This window comes from Oryctolagus cuniculus, chromosome 1, assembly GCF_051225735.1.
Source record: "Oryctolagus cuniculus isolate XC-2025 breed Fujian yellow rabbit chromosome 1, ASM5122573v1, whole genome shotgun sequence".
Classification (NCBI taxonomy): Eukaryota; Metazoa; Chordata; class Mammalia; order Lagomorpha; family Leporidae; genus Oryctolagus; species Oryctolagus cuniculus.
This window is the reverse complement of record NC_142867.1, coordinates 91,296,903-91,316,883: the sequence shown is the minus strand read 5'-3', so window position 1 is coordinate 91,316,883 and position 19,981 is coordinate 91,296,903. Positions and strand designations below refer to the sequence as shown.

At 38.5% G+C, this 19,981-nt stretch overlaps 1 protein-coding gene across 2 annotated transcripts in view; it reads right to left on the bottom strand.

Annotated features, from left to right (window-relative positions):
• CNTN5 (contactin 5) overlaps window positions 1-19,981 on the bottom strand; it is a 1,376,886-nt gene that overhangs the window by 789,274 nt on the left and 567,631 nt on the right. For both annotated transcript variants that reach the window (XM_089312106.1, XM_051820359.3), the window contains exon 3: window positions 103-225. In XM_089312106.1, the coding sequence (XP_089168232.1) occupies window positions 103-157 (55 nt within the window). In that variant the 5' untranslated portion in view covers window positions 158-225. The remainder of the gene's footprint in view (window positions 1-102; window positions 226-19,981) is intronic.

The window sequence follows — 19,981 nt, the reverse complement described above, 5'->3', positions numbered from 1 at the left end:
TATCTATTTAAATAATCCTCTGAGCATATTTTGTAGTGGAAAATTACATGTATTTTTGTTGTATTATACTTAGAAAAATCAAATAATTAGGCAGGTGCTTACCTGAAAGACACCCGGTGACTGACAGGAACAGAATGAGTTTCCAGGAGGAAGCCATCCTTGGTCACTGGAAGTCTGTGTTCCAGTATGCTTAGCAGCTCTGATGTGTCTTCATTAAAGAGCTTCCTGTAGAGATAGACAACAGTTCTTAGAAACAGAGAAAATAAACAGAAAAGGAAATGCAAATCAAAGCAAAAATCTACTAACTGATAAATAACTTTCATAGCAAAAGTCTGGTGAATATATGGTTGGATATTGACAAAAAATAGTACAGCTTTTGGCAGAATTCATTTGATGCACAACACAAAAACTTTGTATAAGTGATAAACTTTGCCTATCACAATATTTATTTTGAATATCCCCTTACAGATAGTAAAAACATCAAGTTCTAGTGGGGATGGTTTTTTTAACTCACAAAGTATGATAGCTGTATTTATTAGACAAATTATTGGACTAGAAAAATAGGGTAGAGGAGCCAGTTACTTTGATATATACTCCTTTGGTATAGAACACAGCTAACGATCAGTTTGCCAAGTGATTTTACACATTATGCCTGTGGCTCACCAAAACCTCCACAGGGAATTTTCCTCATTTAATTATTAATGTCAACTGCCCTTGCTTATAACTCCTGTGATTATCTGTACTGGATATAGTTCTCCCTTTTGGTGAGTTATTTCTCTCAGCATCTTTTGCTAGCTGGAACCTAAGGGAAATAAGGATTTTAATGAATATTTAATATTTTTGTCTAATGCTATTTTTATAATAAGCAGTGTAGCACATTAATATCCTTTGGTTTCATTTTCCTGAAAGACACAATAAACATAAAATTCTAATAATAAACTTCCTGCAGGATTTTGACAAATATCTAAAGCAAATTCTAATAAAATAATAATGCAGGGGCCAGCATTGTGGTCCAGTGCATTAAGCCACCCCAAGCAATGCTGGCTCCTTATTAGAGTGCTGCTTAGGGACCTGGCTGCTCCGTTTCTGAACCAGCTTCCTGCTAATGCACCTGGGAAGGCAGCAGATTTTCCCCACTACTTAGACCACTACTACCCATGTGGGAGATCAGGATGGAGTTCCTAAGCGCTGGCATCAGCCCACCACATCTGGCAGTTGCAGCTCTCTGGGAAGTCTCCATCACTTTGCACTTCAAATAAATAAACCTTAAAAATTCAATAATCCACAAGTAGCTTGAAAATGTTCAGACGTCAGCTATGATCTTGGCTAAATGTGATTCACTTCAGAAACAATGGTATAGTGCATCAGTGATTTTTAAATAATCTTTTTGGTAGTTCCTAGTCCTTCCTAATGGACTCAGGGATCTAAGTTATCTCCATATTTTAGGAAACATCTTAAAAATATAAACAAGTACTTTATGCCCCTTGTGGGCTTGTAATTTAATGTAGTCATATCAAAGGAAATGATTTGTTACTAATCTTCTACCTGAAAAATTAATTTTATTTTATTTACATTTTAAAATTAATACTTGGTCTCTTGTAACTTAGATTTCTTCTTCATTAGTGATATTTAACCTAACATTTAGGGGCCAGTGTTATGGCATAATAGGTTAAGCTGCCTCCTACAAGGCTGCTCATTCCGTATGGGCGCCGGTTTGAGTCCCGGCTGCTCCACTTCTAATCCAGCTCTCTGCTAAGGCATTTATCAAGACAGCAGAACAAGGCCCAAGTCCTTGGGCCCCTGCACCTACGTGGGAGACCTGGATGATGCTCCTGACTCCTAACTTCAGCCTGGCACAGTCCTGGCTGCTGTGGCCATTTGAGGAGTAAACCAGTAGATTGAAGACCAAGACCCCTTCTAACTCTGTCCTTTAAATAAAATCTTTTTAGAAAGAGAACTCTAACATTTAATGGTTAATTCATAACCACTTCTCAATGCAAAAGATCGTTTTCCTAATCTTTCTTCCTTCTGAGTAAATTTAAGAAATAAATACTATTTGAAGTGTAAATAACCTCTTGACTAATTTTTACAGTTTAAAGCATTTTTATGATTTATACATTGAGGGAAAAATAGAAAATCAGTACAATAAACCACAGTTAAAGTTGCCAGGATTACAATTATGATTCATGAGAACTGCTAGTGAATTTTTTATCCATTATAAGATCAGCCTTTGTTGATTAGTGAGTTCTTAATGGTAATGCTCATAACATCTGTCTAAAGTTTTTTTGATGAGCTTCAATGCATGCAACCTCTCTATGTACAATACCCTAATGTCTTTTCTGTCTTTAAAATACAAATGTCTTTACAGCATGTATATGCCATACACTGGGAATGATTTAAGGAAAATCCACATGCATGTATGCATACATACATATAGACACACACAGGTATTATTACAGGCAAATAAGCATGATAGAGTAAGTGTAATATTGGTATGGAGTTATCAAATGATAGATTCATGAGGATGGTGAAAGTTGGGACCTTCAGCAAAATTTTTGTTAAGTCATTGGTGATAACTCACATTTAAGTGAGACAGTGCTGGGAGACTGGCAATGAACACACGGATTGAAAGGTCAATGGTAAATACAAAATATATGATGAAGAACTTAGCAGAGCAACAGTGAGTAACAAGGGATAAGGGACAGCTGTAGTCACTATTCAGATAAGGCATCTCTGATAAGATGTCATACAGTCCATTAGGAAATGTACTTAGGTGTGTATTTCAGGCAAGTTCTTTCTGTTCTCAAATACAACTGCGACATTATATTTTACCACCCAAAGAATCCATTTAATAATGATATGTTTGATGATTCAGTGAAGCAATATCATAATTACATACCAAATCATGTTATATCCAAACAATTGTTATTCTCTCTCTCTCTCTCTCTCTCTATATATATATATATATATATATATATTTAAATAAGATAAAACATGAGATATTTGTCTTTTGGGGTATAGGTTATTTCACTTCACATAACAATTTCCAGTTGCATCCATTTTTTTTTTTTTTTGCAAAAGACAGGATCGCATTCCTTTTTGTGGCTGAGTAATATTGTATATATATATATATATATGTGTGTGTGTGTGTATATGTATGTGTGTGTGTGTGTATATATATAAACACAAACCATATTTTCTTGATCAAGTCATCAGTTTGACATTCTGGGATGATTCCATATCTTAAATATTATGACCTCAGCTTCTATGAACAAGGAGGTATAGGTAACTACTTCATTTTATTTGGATGTATTAACAGGAATAGGATAGCTAGATCATATGGTAGATGTATTCTTAGTTTTCTGAGGATTCGCCATACTGTTTTCCATAATGGTTGTACCAATTTGCATTCTAGCAACAGTGTATTTGAGTATCTTTGTCTCAATTTCCTCTCCAACATTTGTTATTTTTTATTTTTGGCTAATAGTCATTTTGACTACAGTGAGGTGATACTTCATTGTGCTTTTTATTTGCATTTCCTTTACCTCAAACAGCCAAAACAAACTTAAACAATAAAATCAAAGTTAGAGACATTGCAATACCAGATTTCAAGACATACTACATGACTATTTTAATCAAAACAGCCTGATACTGGCATAAAAATAGAAATGGAGAACAATGAAATATGAAAGAAACACCAGAAATTAATTCATGCATCAACAACCAACTAATCTTTGAGACATGAGCTAAAATCTCTCCCTGGAGAAAGTGCTGAGAAAACTGGATTTCCGCATGCAGAAGCTTGAAATTAGACCACAACTTTATATTCTATAAAAAATTCTGTGGTGGAATGAGAAGGTGAGAAGGTCATGTCAAGATGGCCACTGACAAAAGAAACTGCCTGGAACAGGCCATGATTGGATGGCTTCGGAAACCACATGACAACAGAGCCTGACTGAAAACAGGCTGTGATTGGATGGTTTCAGAAACTGCCTGGCAACAGAGCCTGACTGAAAACAGGCTGTGATTGGATGGCTTTGGAAACTGCCTGGCAACAGGCTGTGATTGGTTAGGGCATAGACTGCCCCTTGACTAGATTGACTGCCTTGGCTATATAAGCAGCTGTAGCAACAGAAATAAATCAGTCTGCAGGCTGCTTGCCTCAGACCTGCTTTCACCTGACTCCCGGGGTCTGTGTGGTGACTCCTCACCTCTTACCCCCACCACGCTCTTCCTCTCAGAAACAAATCCATCGCAACAAAATTCAGCATACAATGGACTATTGATCTAAATTTAAGACATAAAACAATCAAATTACATAGGAAAACATAGGGGAAACACTGCAAGACACTGGTCTAGGGCAAGACTTCTTAGTAAAGAACCAACGAGCCTAAGAAATAAAAACAAACATAGGCAAATGCAATTACATCATGCTGAGAAGCTTCTGCACAGCAAAGGAAGGAATTAGTGCACTGAAGAGGAAACAGATGGAATGTGATAGAATATTTGCCAACTGTGTATACAACAAGGGATTAATATTTAGAGAATAGGCCGGCGCCACGGCTCCTCTGCCTGTGGTGCCAGTACCCTGGGTTCTAGTCCTGGTTGGGGCTCCGGATTCTGTCCCACTTGCTCCTCTTCCAGTCCAGCTCTCTGCTGTGGCCCAGGAAGGCAGTGGAGGATGGCCCAAGTGTTTGGGCCCCTGCACCCGCATGGGAGACCAGGAGGAAGCACCTGGCTCCCGGCTTCAGATCGGCACTGTGTCCCGGCCACAGCGGCCATTTGGGGGAGTGAACCGATGGAAGAAAGACCTTTCTCTCTGTCTTTCTCACTGTCTAACTCTGCCTGTCAAAAAAAAAATATTCAGACTACTTATGGAGCTCAAGAAACTTAACAACAGCAACACAAAAAATACAGTTAATGGGGCTGGCGCTGTAGCACAGTGGGTTAATGCCCTGACCTGAAGTGCCAGCATCCCATAAGGGCGCCAGTTCGAGACCCAGCTGCTCCACTTCCAATCCAGCTCTCTGCTATAGCCTGGGAAGGCAGTAGAAGATGGCCCAGATCCTTGGACCCTTGTACCCGTGTGGGAGACCCAGAGGAAGCTCTCAGCTCCTCACTTTGGATTGGTGCAGCTCCAGCCATTGTGGCCAACTGGGGAGAGAACCATCAGATGGAAGACCTCTATTTGCCTCTCCTCTCTCTGTAACTCTAAATTTCAAATAAACAAATTTTTAAAAATCCAGCTAAGAAAGGGGCAAAGAATACGAAGAGGTATTTTTCAATAGATGAAATTTAAATGTCCAAGAAGCACATGGAAAAGTTCTCAGAATCACTAGCCATCAGGGAAATGTAGAAAATATATCTTCTAAGAGATTAAATGTATGAGTATACGGGTGAGTCAAAATGCATATTACTTTTAAGGAATTGATGTTTGGTCTCCATAGCTTAAACACAGTAAAATAGTGTATTTAAAAGTACTTGTTACAATGTTTAGCATATAGACCTATTATCATCTATGATATTCAAACTAATATATAGAACAAAATCTTAGTTATGTTTTTCTTAAATTATTGCAAATATTGTATGTAATGCATAATAAGTAGACCTTTAATTGGGCACTCAATAAATGCACTGTGAAGTTGTTTGCATATATAAGTATTTAAACTATTAACTTTAATCTCTTTAATTGGCCTAAGCATGTGTTATATATAATAAATCAAGTGATAGTATGTTGCCGTTTGCTTTCATCCTTCTACTAGATTTGCATATAGGAATCTGCCATGTGAGTTTTATTTTTATATGAGGGTTGAAGGTACACACAGAGAGAGGTTTCTGTTACAGCTCCTGCCTTGCTTTTTTATCTCATCTTCCAGCAGTCTGGCCTCACTCCATTCCCGTGCTGACTTTCTTGGCACTCTTCACACGTGCCACGTACTCAGTGAGCCCTCTGCCTGGGTCCCATTGGCTCTTTGCACACGGTGAGGCTGTCAACCACTGAAGAGGCTTTTACTGATCACCTTCCTTAACCCAGCAATGCCCCTCCCGCCTGCCATCACTAATCTTCCTACCATTTGCCAAGCTTACTTTTCTGCTCAGCAATTATGACAGCCTAAAATCACGTTCTTCGTCTATCACTTGATTGTCTTTCTGTTTAGTGGCATGTCGTATTCCTGAAAGGAAGGATTTTTTGCTTCATTCACCTTTGTAGATATAACATTATGAAGAACTACTGGCATTTAAGAGGTTTTCAATGAATACCTCATAGATAATAATCAAATAAACTAGAACGTCTTGTAAATAGATTATCTGGTATGAGATAACAAGAAGGAAAAAAGCAGTCTCTCTTAGATTTCCCTAATGATAGAAAGAGCTGGAATAAATGAAATAAACAGCAAGCATTGTATTAAGTACTTCATCTACATAACTTTTAGTTCATCTTTTTTTATTATGTATTTTTAAGGCCGGCGCAGCTCTACCTTTGGCGCCAGCACACCGGGTTCTAGTCCTGGTTGGGGCGCCGATTCTGTCCTGGTTGTTCCTCTTTCAGTCCAGCTCTCTGCTGTGGCCCGGGAAGGCAGTGGAGGATGGCCCAAGTGCTTGGGCCCCTGAACCCGCATGGGAGACCAGGAGGAAGCACCTGACTCCTGGCTTCAGATTGGCACAGCACGCCAGCTGACTGTGGCGACCATTTGAGGGGTGAACCAACGGAAGGAAGACCTTTCTCTTTCTAACTCTGCCTGTCAAAAAGAATATGTATTTTTAAGTTTTTAATGGTCTTATATGTATTTATGTGGCACAGTGTGATATTTCAACACATGCCTAGGATATGTAAAAATCAGGTCAGAATAAACAGCACTCTATCACCTCAAATATTTATGACTTTTTTTGTTAGGAACATTCAAAATCCTCTCTTTTGGTTATTTTGAAATATGTAATTAAATGCTGTCAACCAGTTACTATGTGGTGCTTTAGAAATTAGAAACTATTTCTCCTTGAAAAGGGCATTTGGCCCAGCAGTTAAAATACACGTGGGATACCTACATACCGTGTCTGCACACCTGGGTTCAGGTCCTAGCTCTGCTTCTCAGTCTGGCTTCTCACTGAGGCATCATGGTGCAGCTTTTGGGTCCCCACCACCCAAATGTGAGACTGGAAGTTCCTGGCTCCCAGCTTGGTCCAAACCCAGCCCAGGCTATTGCAGGCGTTTGGGCAGCCAACCAGTGGATGCACACTTTTCCTCTCCTGTCTTTTTTTTTTTAAAGAAGTTATTCTTCCTACCCAACTTTACAACTATTTCCACTAATTTAACTTTTACAAACTCAAACAGCTAGTAAAAGACAAAACAAGGTTAAGGATACTGTTAAGGGGCCGGCGCTGTGGCACAGTGGGTAAAGTCACCACCTGCAGTACAAGCATCCTATATGGGTGCTGGTTTGAGTCCTGGTTGCTCCATTTCTGATCCAGCTCTCTGCTATGGTCTGGGAAATCAGAAGATAGTCCAAGTCCTTGGGCCCCTGCACCCGCGTGGGAGACCCAGAAGAAGCTCCTGGCTTTTGGCTTCGGATCAGAGCAGCTCCAGCCATTGTGGCCATCTAGGTAAGTGAACCAGTGCATAGAAGACCTCTTCTCTCTGCCTTTGCATCTGCCTCTCTGTAACTCTGCCTTTAAAATAAATACATCTTTAAAAAAATAATATTGCTGGGGCTGGCACTGTGGTATACCAGGTAAAGCTGCTGCCTGCAGCGCCTGCATCCCATATGAGCACCGGTTCAAGTCCCGGCTGCTCCACTTCCAATCCAGCTCTCTACCATGGCCTGGGAAAGCAGTAGCAGATGGCCCAAGTCCTGGGGCCCCTGCACTCGCGTGGGAGACCTGAAAGAAGCTCCTGGCTCCCGATCAGCACAGCTCCGGCTGCTGTGGCCAATTGGGGAGTGAATCATTGGATGGAATATTTCTCTGCCTCTCCTTCTCTCTGTGTAACTCTGACTTTCAAATAAATAAATCAATCTTTTTTAAAAAAATAATATTGTTAAACCTTAAATTACGTCTTTTCCTATAGAATTCAAAAGCAATGTCCAAAAACCCACAGAACCCCTCCTATCTGATGAAAATGGGATTGGTACCATATTAACAAAAAATTCATAAAAATAATTCATACCTATATACTTTAAGTGTTGCAATTGAACTTCAGTGTTAAAAATATGATTTATTTGAGATACAGAATTTGAGAAGCGAAGGAGTGAGAGAGGGAAGGGAAAAAGAGATGGAGGCGGGGGGAGAGAGGAGTGCTGTGGGGAGAGAGAGGAAGAAAACGCCATTCCATCTGCTGGTTCACTCCCCAGTGGTCCACAAGGGCAGGGGCTAGGCAGGAGCTCAAGTTGGAAGCTGGGAACGTAATCCCATGTGAATGACAAGAACACACTGACTTGTGCCATCAACACTGCCTCCTCAAGCCTCCGTTATGTGACATGCATACCTTCACCACTAGGCTAAATGCACACTTTGAACTAGTATGACTAATGCCATATTATTTGGCAAATTTTATTATATAGGGATACTTTTGCTGATTATGAAGATTGTGGTAGTGAAATTCTTGCTTTTATCTGAGCATCATGTCAATCATTAGTATAGGAATCATGCCTGTACTGCATTAGATATGATAAATTTCCTTAAAGTAGTAGAGAACACGTGAAGTAGTATAAATGCTGCATCTTTGAAGGTTTTTTTTAAGTTATTCTTAAAGAGTTCTCTCTCACATACATAAAATTACAGCACTTTCTAACTCACTTATCTTAGCGACTTTATCCAAGGCATTTTTGTAGGTAATGAAGTCCAATGCCCTCACTGTCAGTGCCCTCATGTATCTGTGATCTCCAAAATCTTTATTTGACTTACATGACTGCAACAATACGGACAACCCACACCAAGAATAGACACAATGGAATCTCAGAAACATGCAACTTATAAACAGTGAATAATATAGAGCTTAGCTTACTTAACCATGAACATCTTCTGGTTTATGAATTACTTCAATTTACAGAGCTAATAAAGATGTTAGTTACTCTGGCAAGTTAGAAGAGTAGAATTTGCTATTGTAATTTGCATGTGACAAAACTACAATATGAGAGACTTCAACATAAATTTTAGTGCAGGGAATAAAATGCTACAGTATCATTTCTTCTGTGGATCCTATCTCCACCCCAACCTTGACTCTCTGTAGGAACTAGCGGCACTTTTGCTTGAAAGACACCCGTAAAGGGCTGAGTAGGTTCGCTTGGGCCCACAGAAGAGGAACATAAAACAAACTTTGACATTATCTAGCCTAATGTACCCGGACAAAACAATAGATAATAAAACACGACAGAAGATATAGCAGAAATAAAAAAGGAATGTGTATTTTTCTTATGGTTGCTGTCATATATCCCTTGAAGTCCAAACAGCTTGTCAGGAGGTAGGGTAGTCAGAATTCTGGCTTTCACGTATAACTAGATTGAATTATGATGCTGTGTATCACAACAAAATAAATGACAGTTTTGTGTCCTGATAAAGTGCTATAGGATACAGATGGAAGACTGGGCTCACAATATGTATACATTTTACAAATATTCTTCAACATGTTTTTCTATACTGTGTAGTTAAGCATAGTGGAAAACTGTTGTTTTCATCTTTTTAATTTAAGAACTATTTTTTATTTCATCAGAACCTTCCACTGTAAAACACAGTACAGCAATGATTCAAGTTGGAGCAGCACTGGTTTTTCTGAGATTACAAGTCGACTTTATAATTTTATTTAAAACACAAAAGTAGACCAAAACTATGGTAAAGATTATTTCATGCTCAATATTGCATTTAATGAGTATGGGAACCTGGGACCCAAAATAATTCTTGATTCCCACCTCCTAGTGACTGACAGTAGGACAGGGTAAAGACAGATCATAGTTCATCATTCTAAAAGCCCTTGGGTTGTAGTGGGACTCAGAGTTTGGTTCCATGACCGAGTGATGGATTTCCTTCTCTGGTAATTTTGGAAGACTGTGTCATGGCTAAATTTTCTTCTTAAAACAAATATAGAAAATAATACAAAATATTTTCCATAATCAAACAATCTAGTTACCAAGGGAAAAAAATCATTAGAAGCCAAACCTAGGTAAAAAGTAACCATCTGAGAAGTGAAGACAACTTTCACTGTTAGTTCACTTCCTAAATTGCAGTAAACATTAAGCCAATATGCATGGTTGCTCTGAGATTGAAGGTACCAATCAAAGCCTATGGTGGCTGCTTTACTAGAATTCTCTAAATGTGTAAGATTCCAGAAATCTCCCCAGATACTCCATAAAATGAAAAATAAAGGGGGCGGCACTGTGGCATAGCAGGCTAAGCCACCACCTGCAGTACCAACATCCCATATGGGTACCATTTCAAGACTGGCTTCTCCACTTCTGATCCAGCTCTCTTCGATGGCCTGGGAAAGCAGTGGAAGATGGCCCAAGTCCTTGGGTCCCTGCACCCATGTGGGAGACCCGGAAGAAGCTCCTGAATCCTGGCTCCTGGCTTTGGATTGATACAGCTCCAGCCATTGCAGCCAGTTGGAGAATGAACCAGCAGAAGGAAGACCTTTATCTCTCTCTACCTCTCCTTCTCTCTGTGTGCAGCTTTGACTTTCAAATAAATAACTAAATAAATCTTAAAAAAAAAAAGAGCAGGAAAAAAAAAACCTCAGTCTTCAACTGCAGGATTGGACAAAATGAGAAAAGAATATTTGGTAGGGAAAAAATTCATGGTCAATATTCACAAAACACACAGGAAAACAATCTACTGAGTGAGTCAACATAAACAATAAATATCAGGAGCAGACCTACACAAACCTTCAGTATTTGACTTTCAGACACAGACGCAGATACACACAGTTTTTAAAAATAAGAAATTGACACTATAAGGAAGCAATAATTTAAGAAATAACCTAGAAAGCATCCCAGAAAGGCAAGTGATAAATAGAATGGAGTACTCAGTGAAAATGTCTTCATGTTCCTCATCAGATTTCTGAGGAAGACAATGTTTCAAAGCAATACGGGAAGAGAGCAATAATTTCAAGTATTTTCCAGAACTCATTAAAGATGCTAATTTGAAATTCAGAGAAACCAGAAAAAAAAGAATCCAAGAAGAAATTAACACCTCGGTATAGCACAGTGAAAATGTAGAACAAAAAAAAAAAAAGGCAAAAATCATCCAGAGACAAGTGTGAATTATTTATAGATAGGAAAAAACAGATTCTAAATTGAATTTTAGTTCCAGAATTTGAGATCAAGGGGCCAACTTTGGCATAGAGGGTAAGGTTACCAACTGCAACTCCAGAACCCCATTAGAGCACTGGTTCGTGTCCTGCTCCCTGCAAATGTCCTGAGAAAAGCAGCAGAGGATGGCCCAAGTGTTTGAGTCCCTACACCCACATGAGAGAACCATATGAAATTCTTGGCTCCTGGATTCAGTCTGGTCCAGCACTGGCCATTGTGGCTACTTGGGGAATAAACCAGTGGATGGAAGATCACTGTTTCTCCCTCTGTAACTCCCTAAATGTAAATAAATACATTAAAAAAAAAAAAAAAAACAAACAAGAAACAGGGATCAAAAATGAAGAATGCATTATGGGGAAATAACTATTTCATGAAAAAGATAAGAAAGCCATTGGCTTGAGGTCATCTCTAACTTGAGCTCTGACATAAGCAAATCAGAACTGAATTTGGAAACATTCTTTGTAACTGACTTGAAAAAAAATAATGAGCCCCAGTCTATCACAAATAGTCAGATAGGTGATGGGTTATACAACCAGACACCTCCAATTAGACCCTATGCAAATAGGGAATATGCCTCAACACACCAAATCCCAACCCAGCAAATCCCTACCTGAAGCCAATCAGGTACTTTTTCTACTTCACTTCTCTGTTCACCCTGTTTAAAAGTTCATCGCCCACAGTGCTATGGCCAAGCTCTCCAAACCTCCCTTACATGTAAGAACTACCTGGCCATGAAACATTCTTCGCTCACACAAATTGTTACATTTGTCTTAAGTTTTTCTGTTCATAACCTACTATCCTAGACCCATTGAAAATGTCTTTAAAATATGACAGAAGTAACCTCTTTCACTTAGTCAAAAATTAAAAGTTTTCAAAAAATAAATTCTCACTGAGAAAATTATCAAAAGGGAACAAAGTAATTGGAAAGGTAAGCTGTGAAATGCAAAAAGCAAAGTGAGAGTAACTTGTTTCATTCTTAATTTATGACAGAGACTGTCCTTAACTTTTTTTCTATAAGCATTTATTTCATACAAAAAGTTCCATCAAGTAAATCTAATAATCTCATTTTGCAATCAGGCAAGGTAAGGCACAGGGAGATCAAACAATTTTTGTTGTTGTTTTTATTGCGGCTCAACTACTGAATAAACTGGGTATCTATCCATATTTAGATAAGTCTTTCAGAGTTAGTCTATTTCTAATCAACAAAGTATACTAACTGAAAAAAATGAGCAAAATATGTAGTGGTTGCCTATAGAAAAGAATTTAAGGATCATATCTTGCAGGGACAAAAGTAAGACAAATGTAAAGCTATACTGCATGAAAGTAGTAGCATATAAATCAGGAGAGAAGTGATTGCAGTTAAATATTTCACCATTTCATGTATTATTCAAAAGGAATATCAAGCTATGAAACTTTAGATTTTTGTAAAATATCTGCTAAATTTTCTAAATTCACTGTTGGAAAACAGAAATTTTTAAAGAAAACAAATCTGTATTCATCTTAGCTCTTTACCATCTCCCACTGCTTTGGACTGAAGAGATATATTAGAATTATACATTGCAGTCTTTTTTATGCAGAATTTAGCACACACAGCAGCATCTCCTATGAAAGGAAAAACCTAAAACTTTTCAATTTACCATTAGAGGCTCTCTATATTCTGTCTCAAACTCTATAACTTACCATACCTACTATTCCCCCAAATGTTTGTTGCCACCTATGTGAAATAATTTTTTGTTAGCAAACCCAATTAGTATGATGTATCTTCCATGAAATGGTCCCATGGTTGCAGAGAAAGGCCAGCATGATTGGAAAATAATGTCCAGGAGGAAGGAGTAGTCAATGAAGACCCAGAACAATCAAGAGCAAAAACTAAGCCGGTGCCGCAGCTCACTAGGCTAATCCTCTGCCTTGCAGCACCGGCACACCGGGTTCTAGTCCCGGTCGGGGCACTGGATTCTGTCCCGGTTGCCCCTCTTCCAGGCCAGCTCTCTGCTGTGGCCCGGGAGTGCAGTGGAGGATGGCCCAAGTGCTTGGGCCCTGCACCTGCATGGGAGACCAGGAGAAGCTCCTGGCTTCGGATTAGCGTAGTGTGCCGTCCGCAGCGCGCCTGCCGTGGTGGCCATTGGAGGGTGAACCAATGGCAAAGGAAGACCTTTCTCTCTGTTTCTCTCTCTCACTGTCCACCCTGTCAAAAAAAAAAAAAAGAGTAAAAAGTGCAAGAGATTCACAGACCAGGGAAAATAGTTTGAATCTTACAATAAGTGGAAGTAAAATATTCCTGTCACACAGCTCAATTTCTAAATCCTCCACTGCTTTCCACATAACCCATTTTTGCCATTTAATAAACACTCCAATATTACAAATTGGACAAAACAATGTGAAGAAGTGATGGGGCTTGCCTAACATTTCATGCAACTCAAAGTCAGCATCAGAATTAGCACTAGTCACTTCTGACCTCTGGTCTAGCCTGTAAGGAACATATGCAAGTTATTTTCTTTTTTTCATTTTCCACTGATAAGAAAACACATTCTTAAACTCAAGTGCCTGGAAAACTTAATAGAAAACATTTGCTTATTTTTAAAGAGAGGTTCTCACGAAAATGAATAGAATGATTATGGCTTGATGACTGCCTACACTCAGTAAGAGGACCTCAATGAAAAGCAAAATGAGTGGCTTATTGCAAATCTTCAAGTAGCAATATCAGAAGTACAGACTCTTCTTTACCAAACAATGGAAAGATGCTCAAGGTTTAAGATCAATAAATTTGGAGGAACAGGTTGTGGCACAATAGCCTAAGCCCCTGTTTGGAATACCTGTGTACTATATGTGAGCACCTGGGAAGAAGCCCCACCCCTGCCTTCCAACAGAAAGAACTTACTGCCAATGTACCTAGCCAGCCATAGATGGTGGCTCAACCCCGTGGTACCTCACCACTCACTTGGTAGACCTGAACAGAGATCCTCACTCCTGGTTTCAGCCAGGCTCAGCCCTGGCTATGCTGGCCATTTGGAGAGGGAACCAGCAGATGGAAGATCTGTTTCTGTGTGTCTTTCTCACTCCACCTTTCCAATAAATAACTTTTAAAATCTGATAAATTTACTTTCAGTGATAAAATAATCTCTGAGAGGGAAGACTGCTAAAGTGATAGTTGTAGAACACAAGATAATACAGGGGAAATTCAAATTTCTCTGAATCTTAAAGCTTTCCTTTGCAAAACAACATGATATGAATTTGATTGTAGAACAATGGTCCCCAGGAGAGAGCCACAGACCATATTTTTCTGATATTGAATGATTAATTTTAAAAATATGAAAACAAGGATCTTCTGAAGGCCGTTAAAACAAGAGTAATTGTGCTCACTTATTCTTTGTTAAATTGAGTTTTTAATGATTGATGTGAAATTTAACCTATCTCTTCTCAGAAAACTGGCATTCTGCATCATTATCTTCATCTGGCAGTAGAAACAAGAGGGCTAAATTACATTTAGACAACGTCTTCTTATAGGCCCATGGATAAACTGAAACTGTAAATAATTCCAAGACAATGTTTGAAACATCAAAAGCAATGCCCCTTGGGTATTATATGTTTGTATGTATGTATGCATGTATATATACATACACACACAGTATCTAATAAAACATTAAGTATATATATTTTCTCCATTTCCATATTAAACCTTTTGCCTGAAATATTCATATTTTTTAAAAAAAAGTATAGAAAGATTTTCAAAAGCCAAACAAAAACATTGGGAACATGCCCTCTGAAAACAACTAGTAATATCATAAAATAACAGGCAGCTTCCTTGGTGGAATTTTACTCCCACTGTGACAAGAATTGTTCACTGTGATCTTCTATGTTGTTGACAAAGGAATTATAAAGAAATTTCAATGGAGGATTCCAAGATGGCTGAATAGGGAAAAGATATGTGAATTTTGATCATGGCAAGATACCAGAAAAACAGGGGAGGATCCACATTCCTAGGGGCAGTTGGAGAAAAGTTTTCAGTGAAAAGTCTATAGAAATAAGAGAGACTCCATGGAGCAGCAAAGATTGTTCAGATGTGCAGCAGTTTGCAGGTCACCACCAGAAACTCCAATGGCCTGTGGTTGTGGGGAAGCCATCTTCCCAGAGTGACACCCAGCTTCAAGCAGGGGAAGGGTCATCTTACTAGATTAAAGCAAGTGGCAGCTGCTGCAGCCCGTGCACCTCTGGTGGGTCAGAGGGAGAAATCCACAGTCCCCACGGATTGTGATCCAGAGAGGCGAGCTGGAGGGAGGCAAGGCGTCCAGTTAACTTGTGAAAGGAAGCCACATTGCTTACATCCAGTTCACCAAACAAGGCACCTGACAACCAGCAGAGCAAGTCCCATCTTCCCAGAGTAAGGTGAGTAGAGTCTGGCCTGGAGAGTTGGCAGGAGGCAAGGCACCCAGCTGGCATGCTGCTCTCACAGAAGTGCCAGACTTAGCTTGCAAGGGAGGAGCATTGACAGGCTTTTGTCAAGGAGACAGTTGGTTCCAGGGATGGGGTGACTCTCTCTTTGGTCTGGGAGGTTCATGGAACAGAGAATGGATCCCCTGCACCCTCTAACTGTGGGAAACCTGTGACTGTGTGATAGGCTAGAAAACTGATAAGGGCATAGGCTACAGCAATTACTGAACCTGATACTAGAAGTTAAAAATTCCTCCAGTGCTGGGAACACACTTCGTGGAGGGCTCCATCCTCACACTATGGAACGCATGGATTCTTTTGTCATTCACGCACCTGTGTGAATGGAAGGTGCATACAGGGGATCACCTTGGCACAGACAAGGGCAGAGGCACTGGTCACAGCAGCCAGGGAGATCATCCCCTCTTCCCTACTGAGTACAGAGATCTACTTCCAGTAAGTTGTGTGTTACCTTGGACATTTGCCCCCCACACAAATGCTGGCCAGAGATTCCTTGCCCCACACAGAACATGCCTCTGCACATCACCTGAAGGGGTAGGCATTCCATGACGCCTAGAGGCAATTTCAGAGAAACATCAGCAAGTGTTTCCCCGGATGTCAAAATAAGCATAAAAATACAGGAAACATTAAGAGAGAAAATAAAGGGACTCCCCAAGAGGAACACAATAATAGTTCAATACTAGCATGTAAAGATGAGGGGACTGATGAAATGCCTGAAAAGGAATGAATACAAAATGATTGTGGAAGACTACACAAAAACACACGAGCAAAAGAAATCTGTGAATGACAGGGATGAGAAATTCTGCCAGCAAACAGAAATATTAAAGATAAATCAAATTGAAATATTAGAAATTAAGAATTCAATATGTCTAACAAATAAGCAAAGGAAACCTTAAACTACAGACTTGCTGAGGCAGAAAAAAAGAATACCCAAGGTGGAAGACAAAGCATTTGAAATAGACAAAAAAGTGAGAAAAATTGAAAGCAATTTTCAGGATTTCAAGGATACCATCAAACAGCAAAATATACATGTTGTAAACATTGCTGAAAGAATGGAAAAGCAGAATAATTTAGAAAGCATATTCAATGAAATAATACAAGAAATCTCCCTAATTTGGACAAAGATATGGACATTCAAGTACAGAAAATACATAGAACCACACAGATACAGAGAAGATCTTGACCATGACACACATGAAGATAAATGGATTAAACTCTACAATTAAAAGATAGTGATGGGCTCAATGGATTAAAAACCAAGACCCATCAATACGCTGCCTACAAGAAACTCACCACACCAACAAAGATACACACAGGCTGTAATAGAAAGGATGGAAAAAGATTCCACACAAATGGAAATTAAAAATAAGCAGGAGTAGCAGCCTTAGTACAGAGAAGATAGACTTTAATACATAATTGTTATAAAAGACAAATAAAGGGGCAGTGTTGTGACAAAGCAGGTGAAATCACCATCTGCAATGCAGGCAACCCAAATGGGAGCCGGTTCAGGTCCTGGCTGCTCCATTTCAAGCTCTTTGCTAATGACCTGGAAAAAGCAGAAGTGGCCCCAAGTGTTTGGGCCCCTGCCACTCATGTGGCAGACTTGAATGAAATTCCTGGCTTAGGCCTGGCTCAGCCCTGGCCATTGAGGCTATCTGGGGTCTCAATCAATGTATGGAAAATGTCTCTCTCAATCTGACTTCCAAATAAATAAATAAATCCTTTAAAAAAAAGACAAAAAAGGTCAGTATACAATGATTAAGGAACCAACCTAAAAGATATAACTACAGTAAATGTAGATGTACTTAATGCTAGAGCATCCAGCTATTTAAAACAATCATTTATGGGTCTAAAGGAAGATATATGACCAAATATAATGAGAGATTGCAACACATCACTTTCATCGACTAAAAAAAAATCAACAAGAAACAACAGAGCTAAACTACATTATCAAACATACAGAACTAATTGATATCTACAGAGCATTTCATCCCAGAGCTGCAGAATATACATTCTTTTCATTAGTGCATAGAACTTTCTCTAGGATAGACCATCTTCTAAGGCCATAAAACAAGTCTCACCAAATTCAGCAACATTTCAATCATACCATGTAACTTTTCTGATCACAATGGAATGAAGCTACAAATTGACAACCTCAGAAACTGTGAAAAATGTACAAACTCATGGAGACTGAACAATATGCTTCTGAATAAACAGTGGGTAAAAAGGGAAACAAAAAAATTTGATACAAATGAAGATTGCCTCGTAACATATCAAACGTTATTGAATACAACCAAAGAGGAGCAAAGTTTATAGCAATTCATGCCTGTATCAAGAAATTGTAAAGATATCAATAAATTATCTAACAATGCATATCAAGGACCCAGAAAAAAACAAGCCAAATTCCAAAGTAGTAGATAAAAAGAAACAAAAAATAGAAAACAAAATTGAAATTTAAAAAACATATAAAAGATCAGTAAAACAAATAATTTTTTGAAAAAATGAATAAAATGATACACCATTGGTCCAACTACAAAAAAGTGAAAAGGCCAAAATTTAAAAATCAGAGATGAAAAAGCTGATGTTATAAGTGATACCAATGAAATAAAAACAATCACTGGAATTATTACAAACCACTATATGCCAAGAAACTGGAAAATCCAGAAGAAATGGATAGATTTCTGGATACATGCAATTTACCCAAATTGAGGCATGAGACAGAAAATCTCAATAGACCATTAACGAATGGGGATTGAATCAGCAATAAAGACCCTCCTAACAAAGAAAAGCCCAGGACAGGATGGCTTCACTGCTGAAGTCTACTAAATTTTTAAAGAACTAATACCATTTCTTCTTATTCAAAACAGCTGAAAGGGAGGCTATCCTCCCAAATTCCTTCCAAGAGGCCAGTGTGACCTTAATTCCAAAACCAGAAAAAATATACAATGAAGACAGAACTATTGACCAATATCCCTAATGAAAATTGATGCAAAAATCCTCAACAAGATACTATCAAATAGAATCTACAACATGTCAAAAGGATCATCCAGTGGGACCTAGTCATATTTGTCATAGAAATGCCGAGATTGTTCAACAAACATAAATACACATGATACATCACATTAACAAATTGATGAATAAAACCACATAAATGTCAATAGATGCAGCAAAAGCATTTGATAAAATATAATGTGATTTCAGATAAAAACATTAAAAAATTGGGTCTAGAAAAAGGAACATATCTCAACGTAATCCAGGAAGTATATGACAAACCCACAGCCAGTATCATTTTGAATGGGGAAAAGTTGTTAAGTATTTCTACTAAGATCCAGTACTAGACAAGGATACCTACTTTCACCATTACTATTCAATATAGTCCTGGAAGTTTTAGGCAGAGCCATTAGGCAAAAAAAAGCAATTAAAGAGATACAAATTGGAAAGGAGGGAGTCACTATCTGTCTCATGCTCCTACATACAGGGGAACCAAAAGACTACACTAACAGACTCATAAGAGTTTGCTAAGTTGCAGTTTATAAAATCAAAACAGAAAAATAAATAGCATTCATATATACAGATGATGTCATGGCTAAAAAAGAACTTGTAGGATCTGTCCATTCAAATAGCTACTAAAAATTTAAATACTTTATGATCAATTTAACTAAGAATAGGAAAGATCTCTACAATGAAAATTATAAAATATTAAGGAAAGAAATAGAAGACACAAAAAATGGAAACAATCTTCTGTGTTCATGGATTGGAAATATTACCATCATCTATCATCAAAGTTTCCATACTACCCAAGCAGTGTACAGATCCAAATGTAGTTCCAATCAAAACACCAACAACATTCTTCTCAGATCTAGAAAAAACAATGCTAAAATTCATATGGAGACACAAGAGATCCCAAACAAAAAACTAAGCTGGAGGCATCACAATACTAGATTTAGAGACATATCACAGGGAAGTTATATTAAAAAATATCCTGGTACTGGACCAAGGGAACAGCATAGAAACTCAAGAAACTAATCCATGCATCTACAACCAACTAATCTTTGACAAACATGCTAAAATGACTCTCTATAGGAAGAAGAGTCTCAACAAATGGTGTTGGGAAATTTGGATCTGCACATGCAGAGGTATGAAGCAAGAACTCTACCTTCACATAACAGAAAAATCAACTCACAAGGAGTCAAGGATCCAAATCTATGATCTGATACTATTAAACTGCTAGAGGAAAACAT